General features: G+C 37.1%; 1 protein-coding gene across 1 annotated transcript in view; it reads left to right on the top strand.

Annotated features, from left to right (window-relative positions):
• Positions 1 to 947: 947 nt before the first annotated feature.
• The window catches only part of fgfrl1b (fibroblast growth factor receptor like 1b), a 33275-nt gene continuing 11504 nt past the window's right edge, over positions 948 to 22718 (top strand). The window contains exons 1-3 of the mRNA XM_052573684.1: positions 948 to 1160; positions 1358 to 1447; positions 19207 to 19479. Of these exons, the coding sequence (XP_052429644.1) occupies positions 1375 to 1447; positions 19207 to 19479 (346 nt within the window). The 5' untranslated portion in view covers positions 948 to 1160; positions 1358 to 1374. The remainder of the gene's footprint in view (positions 1161 to 1357; positions 1448 to 19206; positions 19480 to 22718) is intronic.

Below are 22718 nucleotides of genomic sequence, written 5' to 3'. Positions count from 1 at the left end.
TACAGGTTTGAACAGGCATGAGGATGACTAAATGATAACAACATACTTATTTTTAGGTGAAGTACTGTATACCTTTAATGTTTTTGTGGTTGTTGTTTAAGTCAATATGTCAAATGATTCAAGTAATTTGTTTTGCTGTAGCCTACAACCCACACGAAAAAAAAAAAAAGCCTATGAAATATGGAAAACAATTTTGGTCTTGGCCTGAAACATTAAAATACTTTTAACTGTTTTGTTTTATTAGCTAAGCTCTTCAGGGCGCTCAAAGAAAATGAAATATAATGTATTTTGATGTGAATAGAGTCTTGAAGGCTGTTGGAGACATCACACATACTTGGAGCACCATCTAGTGGCGGAGAGCTGTAATAAAATATAACCAAGCTCTGCCTAACATGCTTCAGATATGTAAGTGCTTTTAATAGCATTGAATCAGGTTGAACAAGTAGGCCAAGAGGGTAAGAAAGTAAAATAAATAAATAACACAAAACATGGTTTAACTTTAAATAAATAAGACCATAAGACACTGCAAGTTGTTTTTATAACTGATTTGCTGAGATGTTTAAAATGTAGCAAATGCAGAGTTATTAAAAATAAATAAATACAAGTATTTAGTATGAAAGTCTTTATCTGGATCGAAACCATGAAATGTTTTTTTCTTTGCTGAGAAAAATGTTTTTATTTTGTTTGAACTAGGCTACTTAAATTATTTAGTATAAAGAAAGAAAGAAAGAAAGAAAGAAAGAAAGAAAGAAAGAAAGAAATTGCATATTTCACCCTATCTAATTGTTTTCTGAGTTTTTTGTTTTTTTTCTCTCTCTAACGGTTATGTATGGATTGCCGTGTCTTGACCCCTCCACAGTGCGCGTACAGGGGGCGCTCGTGTTTAATTTGTGCCGGTCTCCAGCTGTTGGCGTGGTGGAGCGCTGCTGTGATTCACAGCTGTAGATCTCGAGTTCTCTCCACGGTCAGGGATGCTGACGGGTCATGTCAAGAGAAGAGGCGAGTGGAACCTAAGTACTCCTCAACTTTTCCTCTCCTGGACAGAATACTAAAAAATCGGAAGACGTTTAAAAGAAGACCTCGCTGCTCAAGAGTGTTCGTCTCCATCCTTCTATTAGAAACCGATTAACTCATAGGATTCAATTACTTTCGACTGACATGTAAGTACTCAATACCCCAGCACTACTTTCATAAGGCTCTATTTACACCACATTTACTTTGCAAACGAACGCCTAAACGCGACGCGACTAACGAGCTGATGAAGAAAGCTGCTGATGTGTTTTAATTTATCGCGTCGCAGTTTTATAGGCTGTGCAGAGTAAAACTCCATCGTTATGATTCTCATGGTTTCTTTTAGTGGCGGGACATCATAAAATGTTTCCAGAGAGAGGAAGCTTGACTTTTTTCACTGGGGTTTTGATCGTGGCGTTATCATGTGAAGCTAGAGGTGAGTCCTGTTGTCTATTATCAATCTTTTATTCATTCATTAGGACATTATTATAGCCCGTTTCCCTTGACACATTCCTTTGATACAGAATACGATAGCGGTATAATGCTGATTTTATGTTTTTGTCTCACAAATAACATATTTCAGTGTACCTTTTAGAAGATCATTATTTGTATGTTTCACTTTTGCCTCTTGAACTTTTGTTCTGTCTAAACTTCTCTGAACTAAGAAAGAAGAAGTGTCCAAAAGTTTTCAAATATGATCACAAATCAATAAATCACATAATTTTTCAGTATTTTAGGGGTTTGAAGGGTTATACACAGGTTTTTAGTGTTTGTTTGTTTGTTTGTATGTTTTGGGGGGGTGTATGGGGGGGGGGATTTGTCCTGTAAAAACTTGCAATATAATTAACCTTAATTGAAAGTATTCAAATATATATTTTTTTATACATTTAAGCAATAATCTGTAGCCTAGTGATAAATTCAGTTTACTTTTTCTTTTACAACACTTAAAACTGACAATAAAATTGTGTGGAAATTATTAGTTCATAAGTATCAATATTAGTTATTGTTATAACTGATTGAATCAAAGATGTTATTGTAGCATTAAAAAAAAAAATTACAGTGCTACTGAACCAATTTTAGTTTGTTATGAGGTCACAACATTAAAAAGTGACCTTTTGCTGCCCAATTTGTTTATTGACTACTTTAAGCACGTCAGGGAACGGGCCGGCCGTGTTTACTGACACAGCAGACTAACCGCAGTCATTCTTTTGGAGTCTCACATTTATATCTGCACTGCGGTGTCTCAGACCAAACAAGAGGTCCCTGTTCCTTGAACTGTAACAGAAATGTAGAGGTACATAATTCAGTGTTCCCTGCCAAGTTGAAACGGAATTTACATAAATCAAAGTCTAACTAACGACACCAACTGTGCAGGAGATTGCGTATCGGAGAGTTGAGTCAGAAAGGTGTGGACCTTCTCCACATGTGCCATCACCCTGCTGGGAGCCCAAAGGACATTTTACTGCCTCTCAAAGGAAATAAATGAGTGTGTTTGAAAGAAAAAGCCATTTCTGTGTGTTGTGTAATATCTAAGCTCATCTTGTATTATCGCAGATTAAAATTCCTTTACAATTTATGCTTTGACTCATACTGGGATTCCAGACCTGTTTATCTTTTATGTTGGCTTAGCCATTTATGGTCTCATTTTGGTCACTATTATCTGAAACAACATTATTTGGTCTGGCATAATAAATGCTGGATGAGTTAACTGTGGCATTTACTCTGTTAAAGGTGATTACTATTATTGCACTGATAAGAATGCCAGGTTAACCCACAAGTCAGAGCCTGACCTCTGCTAAGTAAACAATCCATTGTCTTCTCTGTTTATTGGTCCATTTGTTGACTCTATCCCTCATTGTGTGCTATGAGCACTTCTTGAGGGGGGGTTCTCAATCTGTGTTGTCCTTGGATTGCTCTTCCTTTTCCCCTATCAGCCATTCTTGGAATTCTGGGCCCAAGTTTACCCACTATCTGAGTGTTAAAAGTAGGGAATAAAGGAAAGAGGAGTGAGATATATGGCATTTCAGTAAACTGGCTATACAGTGGTAGCTGAATGAGATGTATGGCCGTGGATTTTCTAAAACAGTGGCATTCTTCAAGCTGTAATATTCAATAAACAATTAGGGAAAGTTTCAGGAAACCCTTTGTGCTTTAATAGATTTTGTCAGACACAACTGCACTTGGTTCATTTAAGAGAGTTCATTGTTGGGTAAAGTGACTATTATGTTGTGGAGAAACACGATATGGAGCTTAAGGCAAGGCAGTTACTGGATATGTTTCTAATGACACTTTGGCACTGTGTGTTGAGATCATTAATGTGTGACAAACACTTGTATCCCTAGAATTCTGGAAGAGCATGAATTCTGAAATGACTTCACTGTAGAGGGGGGCAGCTTGAGCAGAGCAGGTCTTTCCTGATAATATTTATATTTCAGTACTACTTTATTTGCCAGTACATATTTTACTTGTGAGAAGTTAGAAATTAAGCAGGTGTATCTGTACATTCAAAATCATGATTAGATATAAAACCTTAAAGCAGCACAACCTAAGCACAAGGTTGTGTAAGATAAAGCGCAAAAGTTAAGATGCATTCTGCCATTGATCATAGATGTCGCTGGATATATTTATTGAATGCTTTGTCGATAACTTTGACAAATTATCGACTACTTTCTAATTTAATCATCCATTCAGCCTGTTCGTTTAAAACTGTAGGTGCGTTTCCATTACCTTTCAATCTGCACAAATTAAATTTGCATTAGTTCACTGCTGCATACTAAAATTGTCTATTTGCAGGTTTCCAGGACATTTTTTTACCTAGGGAAAGGCCTATCTTTTCCTAACCTTATCAAATGTACGCATTATCTTTCATATCAAATTCTTACATTTTAGTCTTTTAAATCAGTTTTTGAATCTATAAATATGAAATGGTAGGGGGGAAATGCAATGATTGGCTCATTTTAAATATGAAAGTAAACCACTAGTTGGTGGAAGTATGTGATTGTCTTAATGAGTGAGTCATTGAGTCATTCATTCAAATGATTCATTCAGTTGGCTGGTGCATTCAAGAATGAAGCAAGTGTCTGGCTGCATGCAAAATCGAATACTGTCTTTTAGGTACTTTTCTGAATAAGTATTTACTTCCTGACCAAAAAAAGAATATGTTTTAGTATGAATGCATGTACATGCACATTCACCACATTGTCTCTGTCACGTGACCTACCACCATCAGTTGCGTCACATTTCTGCCATTTCTGAATCCTCTCCCATGGCCTGTAGGGATAGTCTCCATCGAAGATGAAAAAGCATAATAGTGAAAAAGCAAAATAGGACCCCTTTAATATTTACTACTCATTTTAACTTGCATAAAATCAGTGTTACATTTGCAATCAACCTGCCAAAGTGGCTAATGGGAGTGACCGTGCTACATGCCACTGCTAAAATCCACCCGCATTTGGCGGGTGTTAATGTCAGCATATTTTGATGTAGCAACTGCAGACCATGAATCTATGATGTAAGGCACACAAGAGTGTTTTTTGGGAAGCTGTTTGGTTGTTCCTTACTTGTACACATACTTGTTTGTCTTTTTTTAGCAGCATCTTAGTTGATCTATCCTTTTAAAGCATGCTGAATAGCAGTTTGATTTAATCATTATTAGAATATATTCCTTTGTGTAATTCATATATTTATATAGTGTAATCTATAACTTAGACCAGAGTTCTGTTATTCTGGTATTTCTGCCGTTATCCAACTAAAATGTGAAAATACTATTATTTACATAGAATATTTCAAGAATCTGATCACAGCAAGTGTGCACACTAGTGTAGGCTGCTTGCTTTCATCTTAAAACCTCACTGGTTTTCTATGAGTATGGGCAGCTCAGATTGGCATGACACTCCTCCAGCAATCCTTACACACACAAACACAGCAGTCAGCTCAGACAAAGTGTGAACACAGCAGTTTGAGAAATGCTCTTGCATCCCTGTTCTCTCGTGTGGTCAGAATATTTCCTGTTTCTCACTAACTTTCCTGCTGGTGGAAAGAAGCTGCCTGCTTTCTCCCAAGAAAATGTTTGGGTTCCTGTGGCACGGCGCCTGGCTGTAATGAGCAGCGCAGCTTGACATTTGTCTGTTTTTTTGACGTTTGTTCTGATCTGGCATATGATTGCTGCTGCAGAGCGTATACTTGAAGTTGAGGCGAAAAAAACCGTGTCCATGCTAATAAATATAGCTCTGATTTACACACTCTACCGGTCGTGGAGTTCGATGAAAGACAGAAATGTGTATCCAACAGTCGCGGCAGTTACCAGCTGTTTAGAGTGGCACATGTATCAAAGGCCTGGATTGTGTTCTTTAAAGAGGTCAGATACGGTAAAACGTGGTATATTTGCAGTCACAGAAACATCAGGAAAAGGGTTTCATTTTTTTTCTCCTCTCAGATATTTAAATCAGTTCCAGACTCTGGGGTTGTAAACAGGAGATGTTGGCCCTCATGCCCCATTTACCTCAATGATCTACCTTTTAAAGTAGAAATAGCTTTGATAAGAACAGGGAAAACAGGCTTCAGTTATGCAGCTCTCCCTTCAGCTGGTCTCTCAGCAGGTGTCAGGATCTCTGGGTTTATTAGACAGATAATGCAGCTCTGCAGGCAGGCCCTGCTTATCAAACAAATGATAATGGAGCAGCTCTGTTGGGGCCATGCTGTGTCTGTGATCTGCCTCTGCAGGACAACAGTAATGCAGGCGTCAGTCTCTGGCTGCACCGGCCAAGTTACAGAGAAGCCAAATGCAATGGAAAACCATAGGCTGCTTAATATGGTTTGTATGATTAAAGTCGGCCTGTGCTTTAGTTTAATGCAGAAAACTAATTTGTTGTTTCAAATCTGCGTCACTGTATTCTTTTAAAAAGATAAATTTTAGCAGAATATGAATGATGAGCTCTGAAGAAATGACAAAAAGCACCATAAAACTAGTCAATGTAACTTGCATGCTATATTCCAAGTCTTCCGAAGCCATAAGATATCTGTGTGAGGAAGAGACCATATTTAAAACTTGTAAAGCAAACATGTTTCTAATTTAATTTTTATGGGTCTTAAACATAAACGTGCATATGCAAATTGCATGGAATTTTTTTTTGAAATTGTAAGCTATGCAAAAAAAAAATCCTGTAATTTTATTACTAATTGTGTTTGATTTAACCATCAGGGGCTTTTTTGGGCTTTGAGATGTTTTGACATGTCCTGACATTTGTGGTTATTTCAGTTACTTTCAGTTACATTTAAATGGCTAACGTCTGATGCATCTCTGTAAAGTAGCACATCTTTGGTGTAGTTCTTTTATAATGCCTTCTTATAGATTCTCTATAGAATATTTATTCAAATAACTTAACTTGCATGTTACTATAAGCACATTTATACAGTTTCAGTGAGCTACACATAGGATTGAGTTGTACATATTCCTGTGTTAGAGAAATTATGTACTTGGCACAGAGTTGACAATGCCTAAGGATACAAACAGCTGTAACCAGAGTTGCTCTTATCTGCCTGTCTGTCTGTGTGTGCTAGAGAAAGAGTTATTGTCTGTCTGTCTGTCTGAAAGAGCTGCAAACTGTATCAGTTAAATGCAGCACACTTGTGAAAAAAACTATATAAAAATAAATAAAAATAAAACGCACACACACATATATATATATATATATATATATATATATATATATATATATATATATATATATATATATATATATATATATATATATATATATATATATATATATATATATATGGAAATGTCAGTATTTAGTTCTTTTGAGGGGGACATTATGTGTTTGCATGCATGTGTACATGTGTTTCCAATTTGGCCCAGTTTTAGAGATAATTATGTTGTGATTTCACTATTAACACATTTTCTGCATAAGTTTGTCTTGCCACAGGAAGTGAGCATTGTTTAGTGTACCTATGTGGCAGCTGAGTTTTTTTTTTTTTTTAAAGGATTATTTGGCAAATACCTCTGTCTGCGTGTGTGTATGTGCACACACATGCACATGTGCGTGTGTTCCTTGGCATTGTAAATGCTGAGCAAGTTAACCAGCACATTTCAATCGGGGAAATAGTGCAGTTGTTAAATTTGAACATGATGTTCATAACATCAGGTCCTGCATTGAGTCCAAACACACACACACACACACACACACACTAGAACATTAATGTCAGGACATCATGAACCCAGTCTGGCAAAAGCTGATGCTGTATTTTATCCCCTATTTTTTAATCTCAGATGAAAACCAGAACCATTAGCCCATAATTCTCCTCTGAAGTCCGAGGGCTTTTCTTTGTAGTTTGTGATCTATGTTAAACGTGCGCTCACATCACAAAAGCCGTCGGTTTTGTGGGTGAAAAGTCAGTTTACGTAAACAAAGCGGCTAATGAGCTGCATTTGTCGTTGCTGTATTGCGTCGACGCGGCTCTTTGAGTGTCGGTATTTATGGAGGAGGCATTAAAACACAAAGGAGGCGCGCCAAGCCTTTGAACATTTCTTTTTATAATCTGAGTTAAAAAGTTTCAGCGCTTGAATAGTTCTGGGTGTTCAACTGTTTCTTCCCCTTCTTGTCTATGTACCTGTGACATACCGAGCTGGAGTGTTTGCACAGGTGGGAGAGGGCAACTCGATTTGAATGAGAGATTGAGAGCTGCCATCCCACCTTTGTTCTCCCCATTCCCGCGGACTGAGCTTGTCGGAGCATTGTCCTCGTGCAAGACCAGGCCGATGCCTTCGTCATGTGCAATTTGCCGTGTATGGGCGGTTCACTGTTTCGATACAGGAGGCTGCTTGGGAATTTCTTTATCCCTTGTTTAAAAGAAGGATTAGCTTGTGTTTTACAGGATTACAGGTGTCCAACACAACAAGGATCAACTTCAGCTGCAAGAGATGCACTTCACTGTCGAAAAGCGAATCCAAGATCTCATGTTGTGAGCTCTAGCATTCCAGGTATTTCAAACTTGGACAGAAGGGCCTCTTTTCCAATAGCTGTTTTTAATGTTCTCTCACACTTATTGCTAACTTGGGTGCACTTTTCCTAGGGTCATTGCAATAGGTCAAAGGTCAGGATGAGGTCAGGAAATGCACAGAGAGCAGGAATATAAACAAAGATCAGTGGCCTCGCGTTTGTTTCAGCATCTGGGAAATAAAAGAGAAGATAAAAGGAATTGGGTGAACTTTTTGTGTTCTTAGTGTAACGTTGGGTCAGATGTGATTAATAACGCGAGCTCGGCAAATGCGTTGTGTGCAGTCTTGTCTTTTCGTGAACAGCTGTGTCTGCTCTGGCACGCGATTCTGTCAGTGTCATTGCAACAGCAGTAGCTCACGCTGCAAGGCATAACTTAATATGTAAACACTCATGAAAAAGAAAGAAAGGAGAGAAAGCAATAGAGAAAAAAAAGAAGCAGCAAAAAGAGAGCCAAATCAGGATTAGAGGCCTTGCGTGTGATGGCTGTCGGCCGGGATTTTTGACACAAAGGCCGTGCTTAATAAGCAGGTGCTCATTACAGTGCTGGAGACCAGGTTACTCAACATTACCCCCGAAACCCTGCAGAGCTGTGGGTCTATTTACGAGGGCGGGTTTGGCACGCTGCAGTGCCCTTCCCTGTGGTCCAAATTGCTGGTGGTCCATATGAGGAGGAAACAAATAGGGAATGCTGTCTTACACAGAAGAAATTGGAGATGCTGTCCTGCATTGGGTTTCTGAGGTTGTTGGATCGCATCCTCACTTTGGGGGGAACTTTAAGGACTGAATAATAAAACAGAAAACTGTCATAATTTTAAAATATTGTAGAAACGTAATTTTCTGTAAAGATGCTTTGCAATGATTTGAATTGTAAAAAGCACTATACAAATAAACTTGAATGATTTTAGAGCAAAGATAAATAAGCAAGATAAATCTCAGATTAGCTCTGTATCCATAATGAATCGTAGTATATAATTGCAGCCCACAATGAAACACCAGTCATGGTTGAATAAGGTATTTTTTTTCTGTATATATGGTAGCAGTCTATGGCTTGAAACCATTGGCAATAATCTAACATCTCCTCACTGTAGATCATTTGGCTGAACTGCAGACTGAAGCAGCATGGCAGCTTGATGACAGATAGGAACACTTTAGGTGCATTTACAGTCATGGATGCTACTTCTCATCTCCAGCTCTCAAAATATCTCTGTCAGGGTGAGGGTTTGGCGAGCTTGATGAGACTGGGCAGTCTTGAACCAGATTCCCCAGCTGGCAGTTTAAATGTCAGGGGTTCATCTGAGATCCTTGGCATCAGCCCCTTTCTAGCAAATGGACTTAACAGGGTTATTATCGTAAGCTCGAGTAAAGCTATCGTAAATGTAACTAAACTAAACCAGTCCTATTATTATATTATATTATATTATATTATATTATATTATATTATATTATATTATATTATAAAAACAGTAAAATAAATGAATTAACTGTTTTTAACAATGATAAAAATGCAAATCAGCATATTAGAGTGATTTCTGAAGTATCATATGACACTGTAAATTACACTTTAAAATATATTAAAATGCATATATATATATATATATATATATATATATATATATATATATATATAAAGAGTTTGGTAATAAATCCATTTTGATTAATTTGAATAAAAATGTTTTTTTCTTTAGCAAGAATGTGGAAAGATGAAAACCACTATTTTTCCACTAACTAACTAACTAGATAAAGCACTAACTTTCACATAGCATCTTTAGCTTATAATAACATAAAGAATTTAAGTCCAAGATTTTATTTTCAAAGATTTTTTATAAAATTTTATAATTTCTTCCCCAAAATGCAATAAATCCATGATACATTTTTTTTTTCTCAAAATGCAATAAATCCATTGAATCGATATGACAGTTCTTTTTCAGATTGACACTGATGAAAATGCACAACATAGTAAGTTGATCCACATATGACAGCCTCTGAACTTGGTCAAATCTAATCTTATATACAGACACTGAACTAAAAATACATCCATCAGTCATCATTTCCAAAATTAATTCAACAGGTCATCTTGTTAATGCTATAAATTAATTACAGCAATAAAAGAAAATCTCATCATGAACAAGAACATGAACAACATCAACATAATATTTTCCTTACATTCAACTTCCAAAAGTGCATTCATCTTTGCCATGTTACATTCATTCAGTTGACAGGTTCTATGTGCTGTATTAACAAAGACATAAATGGCATTAATAAAAACACTAACACCGACAAGCTACGCAATATCGCGTTCATAATCAAATGCGATTCATCTAATCAATGCAATATTACTTGTCACTGATCTACGGCTCTGTGTATTAAATGCATCTGAATAATTTATATCTGAAAGCACGTGATGGAGATTTACCAGTACTATTAATCACAGAATAGGCTTTACTGACGAGATGCGCAATCACATGCAATTTATCGTGCAGCCCTTGTTTGTTGATCACAAAGTACAAAGTAAATAAGGAAAACTAGGATGCCGGGTGTATTCAAAGCACTGCCATTATTATCTAGAGTGCATGGAATGGTGCGCTGTGATTGGTTGTTACCGTTTACAGTGCATGGAATGGTGTACTGTGATTGGTTGAGCGGATATATCGCGTTCTCCAAAAAAGGGAGACTGGCATTGGTCGCGGTTTGGAAAAAAAAATAGGGAGAAAACCTGATTTAATAACCCTGAGAATATAAAATTAAAAATTTACTTTTCAGTACCAACCAGATACAATGCTGATTAAGGCGGAAAATCAGTTTTTTTTTTTTTTTTTTAATGCCGTTTATCACGTTTTGGAACCAAACTCTTCATATATTTAACAGTTTTTACTGTATTTGTGATTAAATAAATGTAGTGTTGGTGAGCATAAGTGCCTTTTAAAAACATTTAAGAAATCATATCAACCTCCAAGGTTTTGAACGGTGATGCACATTTCAAGTTTGAACGAAGCAATAAAATAACAACATAATTTGCAAATGCAAAACTAACAACCTCTTGGTGCTTAATTTGGATGTAAAGATGTACAGAAGGTCATCAGAATTAAGACAACATGAGACCAGGCGGCCTGGGCTTCGCTGTGTATAATTTAATAAATGGATCAGTGGATGACGAGCAGCTGCTCTGTGTCCTCTTCAGGGCACAAAGAGCAGTCCATAACCCACAAGGAAGTCTGTGTGGAATCGCACACATGATGTCAGACTTCTGCAGTGCCTTATTGAGTTAGCTTGGCTCCAGAGGCAGCAGTTGGTCGAGGTACAAAGTCTGGCTCAAGATCTGATTACACTCCGTAGAGAGACAGCTGTGACCAGTGGCGATGACAGAACCACAGCTCTGTGTTCAAATAACCAGAACTGAAAGGGAGAGGTGTAAGTGAACCTGTTTACCTAGCAATCCTGTGTTTGTATCAGTGTAGGAGGCTCTGTGCAAACAGCATCAGGCCTCAGTCTCTGCCCATTATCTCTCTTCCTGATAAAAGAGTCACATTCCATTGCCAAGACCAGTGCTGCAATGCTTGGTCTATCTTTCTCTATCTATCACTGATCACATGCTGAGTACTATTGCAGCTCTCCTCCCCTTTTGCAGGAGATTCACCATAAGAGAAGATAAAGCTGGTGGGTAGATCACATGAGAGTGGTAGATCAAACTCTAGATGACCTGGCAGAAGCTTGGCTGCTAGTGCTGTTTGTATTTTTCATAGAGGAAAAGAGGGTTAAGGCAGAAGTAGGGATTCACAATATGTATTTTTGCCGATATCCAAAATGCCAATAACTTTCTACTGAAACCGATATATAGGTTTAAATGTTTCATTTTGGTTTGTTTTTAACAGTAGCCTATTTGTTAGAATTAAATAAACAATAATAAAGTTATTTTATAATGACAGCACTGAAGATCTGAAATTAACTATAAACAAACTATATGTTAATCACTGCATTTATTAATGTCTTTCTTCAGAAAGATGCAGTGGTAACCTTAACATTTTATTCTGTTTTAACATTTGTAAATGGTCTAAAGCGAAAGAGTTGCAAAAATTCTGAAAATCTTTTAGAGCTGATAAGTTTTTTTTTTTTTTTTAATTAAGCATTAATGAATAAATTGCTATATATAAAATTATTTCATTAAAGTGTCATGTTTGTGATTAAAAAAAAAAAAAACTTCATGTAAGCTATAGCCTCTGACCTTCAAGTCAAAACATACTCATGATTTTATGGTATCAGTTGCTGCCTTGTTTAATCAGAGAAACAGAATTTATATTAATTGTGTATTTTGCTTTTATTTTATTAGAAGTAAGTCAACACAGCCCCCTTCGGAATTAAAACTCCTTACTAAGCGGGCATTAGGACCTGGGGGAGGCTGCTGCTGCACGTGTTATTACGGTTCTGCCTATTGCTGTTTCTCAAACAGAAGGCTGTGAAGGCTGCATCCTTCATTGGTTACATTTGCAGGCTGCATACCTCATCAAGTCTGGTTTATTTCAGTTAAATGAGCATTACATTTGCAGGTAATAAGCAACAATTTAATCTTAACTGAGAATTATGGTAAAATATATAACATATGTATAATATGTAATATATGTTCTTTATGACATATGTAGCCTACAAATGCGACCTCCAGGGGATGCAGCCTTCCGTTTGAGAAACGGCCATATCATGCACCATACGTGTCATTCTGCACGTGCATTCTCAGTTTAAATGCAAGAGATCCAAAACAGTGAATCCAGATCAGGCAAAACTTTGCTTCAAGTTTTCATCACAAATTAGGTCTAATGTTGTTGTAAAACTTTACTATGTAATATCTGGTGTTTAACACACACAAAATATATATATATTTTTTAGATTTTTAGCTTTTTTTTATTTTTTAGCTTGGACCACCAACGTTGTTTAAAATATTTTCCTCTGTGTTCTGGAGATAGAAAAAAGTCATACAGAATAACTTGAGGGTGAGTAAATGCTGACAGAATATGATACTATTTTTATTTTTCTTACATTTGATTAATATTATCATATTAATAAAATGTGAAAAATTGTATAATTTAAAAGGTAAGAATAAAAAGTAAAAAAAAAACAGTAACTCAAATATTAACTAATTTATACTTGAACTTGAAATTTCAAAAATATATTAGTGCTTTATGTGTACACTACGGTTTCATTTCTTTTAAAGTTAATGACATTTTATTCAGCAAGGGCACAATAAACTGATCAGAAGTGAAGGTAAAGACTTTTACATTGTTACAAAATGTTCCATTTTAAATATATTCTGTTCATCAAAAAAAAAATGATCATGGTTTTCACATAAAAAAAAAATTAAGCAGATCAAATGTTTTCAACATTGGTAACAATAAGAAATGTTTCTTGAGCACCATATCAGAATATTAGAATGATTGTGAAATTGAAATACATTTGCATTTAAAATATTATAATAGAAAACTGTTATATTGAATTGAGCAAATAAGATATCATGTAACATTAACCTTGATTAATAAATGCAGTTAAAGTGTTATTTCTATATTGTTAGTTCATCATGCCTAATGCATTAACTAATGCTAACAAATTGAACATTTTTGCAATAGTCTATCAGAATATGTATTCAGTAGGAATCAACCCCATGACCCTAATGTTAGTAGCACCAAGTTAAGCTACAGGAACTAAAATGCTATTACATGATTTATTCAGTTCCTGCTGAACATTTTTAATATGCGGTCATAGGCTATGTTGAGCAGATTTGTAAAAGTGGCGGGTGATTTACCGCTGAAATAATCCCCGGGAACGCTGACAGAAATGTGCAGCGCGGTCTCTTGCTCTCATAAAGGGCCGGACTGTTTGGATGTTGTGTACACGTGTCCTTTGACAGCAGCACTTAGTTAACTGGCTGCCATGCCTGGACTGCTCATCCAAGTCTTCAGTGTTACTCCTGCACCTTCCTCTCTTACACACTGCCTTCTCTTTCTGTCTTTCTCGCTCTGTCTTGGCCTTTGATATTCATGTCACTTCCTCTTTCTAATCATTTATCCATGCAACATGCTGTCAAGCTCTGTTTGAAGCTCTCCGTGTGACACCAGTGATGTTCATCTAAAGCTGTGGAGGCTGCCCAGGCTTCAAAGTACTTACACTGTGGTCTGTAAGGCCTGTTCATAAATCCTTTGAGAAATCAAAAAAACCATATCAAGATGTCTGAGACAAAGTGGGCCAGTGAAGGAGTGCATGCCTGGTAGCTAGTTATCCTTAGTTTGGTCTTCTTTTGACGTGGAGACAGTGGAGAGCTGTAACTGGTCGTGTGTCTAGTCCAATCTATAGATCTAGACAGAAATTAGTGATTCATATTAATGTAATCATTTATTGTACAGTCGGGCAATAACTGTGTATACATTTTTATGTAGCATCAGTCCATTGATCTTGTCTTCAGTGATGTCTTGAATGTGGTAAGGGGGTGTTTTCCTGGGAGGTCTGTTAAAAACACATTGTATGCGATGCCTGCACATGGACGCAAGATGATGATTCCCTTTCTCTCTGTTGCTCTTTGTCTTGCTCTCATCTTCTTTGTCTAGAGACTCAGTATTCATAAAAGTTACCAATAGTGTGACGTGCACATTAGTGGTGCTTAATCTAAATCTGTTTGCATGATAATTTCTATTTTAGAATGCACTGATATTGGATGAAAGAGTTGGGTTTAATTAGATTAGACTGAAAAGTGTTGCTAAAATAGTTTTCATTAAGTATATTTATAATAGCACTTAACTATGTCAATCTTTTTTTTTTAAGATTCGCATACTCAGATTTTTTTATTTATTATTATTATTATTGGTTTTAAGTTGATGCCAGAAACGAAGCACACTACCAAGGTTTTATTTTATTGAAAATACAGTAAATATTGTAATATTGTGAAATATTATTAAAATGTACAGTAGCTGTTTTCTACTTTAATGTATATTAAAATGTACTTTTATTCCTGTGATGCAAAGGTGAATTTTCTGCGGCAGTTAATTCAGTCTTCAGTGTCACATGATAATTCGGAAATCATTTTAATATGCTTGAGATTTGCTACTTAAAAATATTTTTTGTTATTATTTATTTTATTTTATTTTATTTATTTTTTACTTTTTTTTTTTGCTTAAACCAAAAAGCACTTTTCAGTATTTTTGAAGGTTCAAAAGAACAGCATTTATTTGAAATTTAAGTATTTTGTCTCCTTTGTTTAATAACATTATAAATGAACAAGTTCATCCACAAGTTCATACTTGCTGCTAAAAGATTTATTCATTATTTAAAATAAATAAATGAATAAATCTTACTGCTCCCAGACAGGTAGTTTATCTAGAAAGGCAATATGAAGTAGGTATGGGTGGGCAAGATTGCTCACCAGTTGATCCAACAAAATCAATAACTGACATCAACTAGTTTATCTAGATTAACGCAGAAAAAATCTTAGCTTTAATATTATTTTTAACTGTGGTAATACAAAGAGCATGAGCTTAGAGATGCAACTTTTAGTGTCCTGTGATTTAGCAAGCGGTACTGTCTGCATGCAAAACAACCAAGCCTTACCTTAACCTCAAATACTTAATATTCTGCCTAAAAAGACAAAGACACATAATCTCTCTGCACACAGTGTGGTTATTTTCACCTCGATTTCTTTTGCCACCCTGTCTGCCATCAGCTTCAGACAGACATGTTTTTTTCTGTATGGGGTGTGTGTGTGGCCTCGGTCATCTTTTGTCTTTTCCACTGTTATGGGCAATATTTGTCTGTCAGCACGTATGACGCTTCACATCAAAGCTTTTTCGGACAGCTTAGGCACGGCTCTGTGACAAATAGTTAGCAAGCATGATGGATGGAAGCAATTTTAAATGAGAGTCCCAGGCTTTCTTCTAATGCATTCTTTTTCAAGTGCGTGATGTATGCTGAGTGTGAAGCTTGGCCTGTGGACGGAAAGGCAATGAGATATTTCAGCTTCTGCTCAATGGTATCCACCAGGTTGTTTTAATATCCTTAAGCAAACATTCACGAGCTACCCTCTTATTTTCTATTCATTCAGCCACCAGGTTCATCAGATCTTTCTCACATGGCCCATGCAATCCATCTCCTCTCTGCTGGTGAATAGATCCATTGTTTGTTCAAGGAGCCCACCAATTACATTACATCTTCATTATAAACACACAACTGTTTTCCTTTCCAAAGCCTCACAAATGTTTATTAAGCCACCAATAGCTTCATACACTTACATTTGGAAATTCATCTGACATCGACTTCTTTCCAGCTGTGATGTTCATTTCCACCTTTTTTTCTGCTCTATTTCCAGAGAGGAATTTTTTCTGCCATTCTCGGCCCTTCTCAGTCTAACATTCTGGAATTTACTGTAATTTAATTCCAGCACCAAAACAACCTTTTCTTTTCCCTCCCGCGTGTTCTCGTGGCACTTTCCTGGATGGCAACCAGCATCTTCAGGTGAAAACACTTCACTCCAGCAGAGAGACTTGAAGGGAAGTAGGGAAAAAAACAACGAAAAAGTACATTTAGGGCCAGTGTCATTTTTCAGTTTATAGTCTTGGTGGTTCTCACAGCAGCTGCTAGAGCAGAAACAGGATGTGACAGTACCAGGCATGAATGAGAGGTGCCTTCCAACGTACACACACACCAGTGCAAAGGAAATGGAAAGCAAGTGCTCATGGGAGTCTTCGCAAGCTGCAAGAAGGGGATGAAAATGACTTTGTACATGCAAGGACAGAGATTCCCATAATATTCTAATGCTTAGCTTTCCCCTTCATAATATCTCTTTGTGGGTTTAGATGTATTAGGAGCTAGAGTAAAAAAAAATAATAATGCCAGAAATTTTGTGCCCTTGACATTTCTGGCAGTGTAGTCTTTGTGTTTATTGTGCCATAACACTGGCAACGGAACATTTCAGGCTAGGGTGCATAATTCTTCACATACTGTACATTTCACATAGCATGAGTGTGCCAGCAATAAATAAATAGGACCTGCTGTTACTGGAACTGGAACTTTACATAATATATATGTAGCAAATATTATATATAAAACAAATTGGAAATAAGTTCACAAAAATAATAATAATAATTATTATTATTATTATTATTATTATTATTGAATTAAAGCAAAATGCAAGAAAAAATACAATTAAGAATTTTTTTCAAAACATTAATAATTAATAATAAAATGAAATTAAAATGTATAAGTAGTTTATTAAATGTATATTATATATTATTCATATTATTATTATTTGCATTAAAGCAAAATGCACTAAATATATATATATATATATATATATATATATATATATATATATATATATATATATATTAGTGCTGTCAAAATTAGCGCGTTAACGCATTCGATTAATTTGAAATATTTAACGCGTTAAAAAAAAATAACGCAATTAACGCGGTTGCAGTTTTTTTTTATTTCCAGTTGTGGCCTATGTGTGTTCAACGTGCAAAGAAATATGGATAAGACCAAGGAAGGACTTTTAGACGGAAAGTTTCAGTATAAAACTCTGCCGGATTACTCTTCAGTCTGCCACAAGAAACATTACTCTTCATTTAGTCTGCCACAAGAAACAGCAACATTAAAATAAAATCATGAACTCAAATGTCATTGTTTAAAAAAAAAAAAAAAAAATGACTGTAACAGTGCGTAAATCAGACCTTTCTGTAACACTAACGTTAATAAGCTTAAACGAAAATAAAGAAATAATTGTGTAGCGGAGTATTTTTGTACACAGTGCCGCGAACTGTCAATCACCCCTGTACGCGTGCATCACTGTCCTCCTCAGCTGCAGCAACTTGCGCTCTCTTCATCAAGCTTTAAAACAAAAAGGGGACAAAAAGGTCATATTGTCTTTGTGCATAGGCTATAGATTAATTAGATAAATGAATATCTAAATTTGTGCCTTGCCGTCTACGGTATTTTTTTAGAACTTAGAAAAAAGATGCTGCAGCCAATGAACAGCCGGCGGGGGCTGCAGGACGACTCAACCTCCGCAGACAGTTTTTAATGTTTATCAGACAATAAATACTCAAGATTTTGCTTTAGTATAACTCACAACGAGTTTCACACACCTTCTCCGGCCACGTTGAGTTGTTGACACTTAACAGTGTGAAAAGCGACACATGCGCTATTCACTTGTATAACTTAAGGGTGAATGGGTAATGTAGTTTCTGCTCTGGGTGGGATGAATTAGGAAGCTTCCATTGTGAAGGGCGCTCTGAAAATCGGCAGTGCAGGTAAAAGATTAAAACCTCTATTAAAACAGATGTCCAAATGAGCGTACCGGTACGCTAAAAGCACGTTCTGGGCGCACGGAGAGGTGGCGGTACGCTCAAGAACTATATCTGGAAGTGGCGGTACTGAGTACCTGTGCGTACTGGCCCACTTAAAGCACTGGCAATGACTATACTTTGGAATTTTTTTGCAGTCCACTTTTTTATTGCCATTGATTGTTTTGAAATTCAAATGGTACTTACATGCCTGTGTTTTTATTTCTGTAATAAATATGGCTTTCAAGTCAACAGTTAATTTGGAGGATATTGATGGTTTATTGCAGGTATGTTGTTTACATGAGAAAATCTGTGTTACAAGTTAAACAAAAATTCCAATAAACAATCATATTTTGAATTTAAATAGTTTCTTTGTCTTGAGTTTACATTAATTATTTACATTTTACATTTACATATCCAAAAAGTTTCAGTCTTCTAATTATTTTAAAAATTTGTGCGATTAATTAGTTAATTTTTTTTAATCGATTGACAGCACTAATATATATATATATATATATATATATATATAAAGAAAACAGTGTTTCTAATTATAAAGGAGTGATGATCTTTCTTTGTTTTTTATTGTTTTATTGTTTCAATGTACAATCCTCATAGATAGACGCTGCTTAAGATTTATGTTCAAAAAGTAACTATATGCTTTTTTAGACTAACGACATATTTTGGATTCTTAAACTTTCAGGATATTTGTATACAAATTTACAATGACCTCTTAGTATGTCAAAAGATCAAGGGAATTTTATCTCAGTACATGACTCCTTTAATGTGCACTTAATGTGTTCACTTACATGTTAGGTATGTGGTTATTATTTGTTATTCAAATGCACATGCTATACTTTTACTTAAGACAATGCTTTTTGCTCCAGGTCCTCCATGGGTGAGTCGTCAGGTAGAAGACAGACAGACAGCAAAACTGGGACGCACGGTTCGACTTCCATGCCCGGTGGAGGGGGACCCCCCTCCGCTAGTCCTGTGGGTGAAGGATGGGCGGAACGTGAACCCAGGCTGGAGCCGCTACAAGGTTCTGAAGCAGAGTCTGAAGATCAAAGAAGTGGAACTGGAGGATGCCGGCGTGTACATCTGCCGCGTCACCAATGGATTTGGCAGCCTCGCCCTCAACTTCACACTCATTGTAATTGGTAAAGACTGCCTCCCACACCATACACCACAACCCTTTATATCTCAGTTCTTTATACTTTGCTCACCCAGAGCATTTGTAGGCCACATCACTCATCCAGACATAATCAAAACCTGCACCGTTGCACACGCAAAACGGCTTAAGGTAGTGTTTTAGGGGGTTAGTGACCCAGCTAGACATATGGCATCTCAAAACAGCAGAGCTTTCAACTGCAATCTAAAAAGAGCAGGGCAACTTTCAGATGCCCTTTCAAAAGGCTAATTATGGCACAGGAAAGCAGTTGAGTTTACGTAAAGCTGCTCCCAAATCATATTTGACAAAACTGACATGACTGGCAAGGTACTTTAGAGCAAGCATGGTTTCATGAACGTAACATTAACTCCAAAAGCACAAAAGAGCATTGTGCTGATGGAAATGTATGACTTGTTAGCATTTGTTGGAGCATATGGCACTGATGCCGTCTTGCTTTATCAAATCTAGAGAACAAAGAACGGCTTCATGTCGTTCGTCACACAATACCTGCAGTTGTTTATGTAGGCAGTAATTTAATACCAAGTTTGTACTTTTACCCGGGTAGTGGAGGCTTTTTTGTCCCACTAGAAGCTGACAGGCAAGGAAATTAATACATACCTACCTGGATGGATGGAAGGAGAAAGAAAAAGAGGTGTAGAGGCACGTACTGTAGATATTGTTAGGCAATGGGGGGGGGGGGGGTTATGTTGGAGCGTGTGGTTCTCACTTCTCCTGATGACTGTTGAGGGACTGTGGGGCAGTCGTTTCCTGCCAAAACGTCCTGTTCAGGGAGAGGAGACAGAGACGACCTGCCGCCTTCTCTGCCATAAATCTGAACTGGTCCGGGTGAAGTTGAGAGGCCTTGAGGACCCAGAAGCCCTTGGCTCTTTCTGTATTGCCACATTTGGGGAGCCAGTCGAGACAACTAGTGTGTGGATGCAAATTATGATTATTCTACTGTGCGAGGCAGCTTCTTAATTGGTTCCCTCCCCTTGATGTCTTTGCTTTGGGCCTCCTGTATGGGGAGTGATGGCGGCCTGCTGTTTTCCTGTTTCGTCCCTGAGAGCTCTGTGGAGCTCAGAGTTATGGTGCATTGGACTGGTTCACTCCCTTTGGAATATAGTTGCAGAGTTTACTGAAGTCATTAACTGCAATGACCAACAGCCCCTGAACAAAAGGCCCATTAGAACCTCCGGCTGCAGTGTTTGAGTGTTTAAAGTTGTGATTTTTGCTGAAGGGAATGACAATGTTAGTTAACCAGAGAAGTGTTAAGAAGCAGCATTGTTTAATAAAGATTAGTTGACCCTGCAGCTAAAGAGTTAAAGGGGTTGTTTTTTCTTCTGTAGAGCAACATTACAACATTAGACTATACGCTTTATGATATTAGACTACAACTTCTTTCATATTTCATCATTGCCAGCATTTGTTTTCTATCAGTTATAATTTGATGATTAATCATGATTATTTGTATTAATTTCGCTTTATTTATTTATTTATTGCTATATATTGAGCTCTTGTGTGCTGTCTTCAATGGCATGCATGAAAATGAATGGTTAAAAAAAATGAGAAGAATTTTCAGAATATCTGAAAAATAATATGCATTTAAATGTCAGTGTGAATGAAAAAGTAATAATACAGTTGTTTAAGGTGGGTTTGGGCAACTTTACAGCAAAAGCCCAATTGCAAAATTACCTAACAGATGTTTTTTAGAGATTATCCTTTTAAGAAGCTACTTAATGTAAATTAATGTTCACCAAAAGCACAAGAGGGAAACTCCAGCCAAGACTGACTGCATCAGGAGCTATTGAATTTGGGGACATTCAATAGCACCTGTTGTCATCTGTGCAGCTCTAATCTGCAGCAGGATTCGCACTCACAGCAAGCATGGGCAGAACCGTGCCCTCGTATTTTAATGTGCGTGCAATCTATACCCCACTTATTTCCTCATGAAAGTCTAATTTTAACTTTCAGTTGATATTCTGCCCCTGTCAAACCAGGCAGTTGATGGCTTGGTGTAATCACTTGGCAATAAACCTAAACTGAGGTAACAACTATAATTTATGCCTTCGGTTTTTCCTGACCACAGTCACCAAAAAGTCTCTGTGCTTTTTACATGTGTAAATAGAAACACTTTTTTTTTTAATCATGTCTGCAGTTGTGCATGAGAACAACAACTTGAGTTTTAAATATAGACAGATTAGTGCAGCTTTACAGCTTTAAAGCATTTTAACGGGATCTTTAACTTGCTCTAAAGTGTTGCTCACATATTCAGTGCTTTTTTGCAATCTGGCTCAGGGAGCTCTGGGAATTTAGGTTTGTAAGAATGGTATATTGGGCTTTAAAAGGTCACAGAGAAGGTGTTGTTTACTAGAAGGTGCTAGAAGAAATGCTTCACCACCATCTCCACTGACCACTCTCACATTTACCGATGTGTTAGGGAGTCAAATCAGTCTCTATGTCATAAACCGCTGTACTTTAAAATGTCCCACAGCACCTGGGCTTCTCTCTCTTTCCCCCGCGGTGGTCCCAGACCCTGTACCCCTGCTGTTTCTAAAGAGCTCCACACACTGTCAGTATTGTTTTCTCACAGCTCTGCTTTGCAGGAGTCCAGGGCGAGAGATCTTATGCTTTTTTTCTGCAACATAATTGTCTGTATTGTTTAATTTTATGTTGGATGTATGAATCTGTGAGTGGAGTAGAAGATCTCAAGTTTGCCTCCAAAAGTAACAGACTCTGCTCACAATTGCACTGTTGTAGAGTCCTGGTTCATGGGCATTGGCTCCCTCTTGTCTGCATTTCTCACCTATCGTATAGAAGGCCGTACTGTGTGCGGACGCAGTGGAGGGAGATTGTGGTTTGTACTCAGACGGTGGTTCGGGCTGCCTGTTTTATGAGGGGACTGGTGGAGAGCTTCCAGCAGTGGCCTTTTGTTCTTTGTTTGCAGGCCACAGTTTACATGTGTTGCAGTTTAGCCAACGTCCTCCTCACCTAAATGGATAATTTTATCAAAATTACACTCGTAAGCCAACCCAAGACTGCAAAGGGACGCCGTAGGTGGGATAAGGGAGGGGCGGCATGTTTAGGATGACGTGGATATGCCTTCCAGTCTTTGGGTCATGCCACCTTGGCCAGGTTTGGCTTGAGTGGGAAACACGGCACTGACGTTCATTCATTCGAGATGATTTGCTCATAAGCTTTCCCGCTGTTGAACTCTTACACAAGCTCTTT

The sequence above is a fragment of the Carassius gibelio genome, chromosome B14, assembly GCF_023724105.1.
Source record: "Carassius gibelio isolate Cgi1373 ecotype wild population from Czech Republic chromosome B14, carGib1.2-hapl.c, whole genome shotgun sequence".
Lineage (NCBI taxonomy): Eukaryota > Metazoa > Chordata > Actinopteri > Cypriniformes > Cyprinidae > Carassius > Carassius gibelio.
Note: the sequence above shows the minus strand (reverse complement) of the source record. Positions and strands in the feature narration are given on the sequence as shown.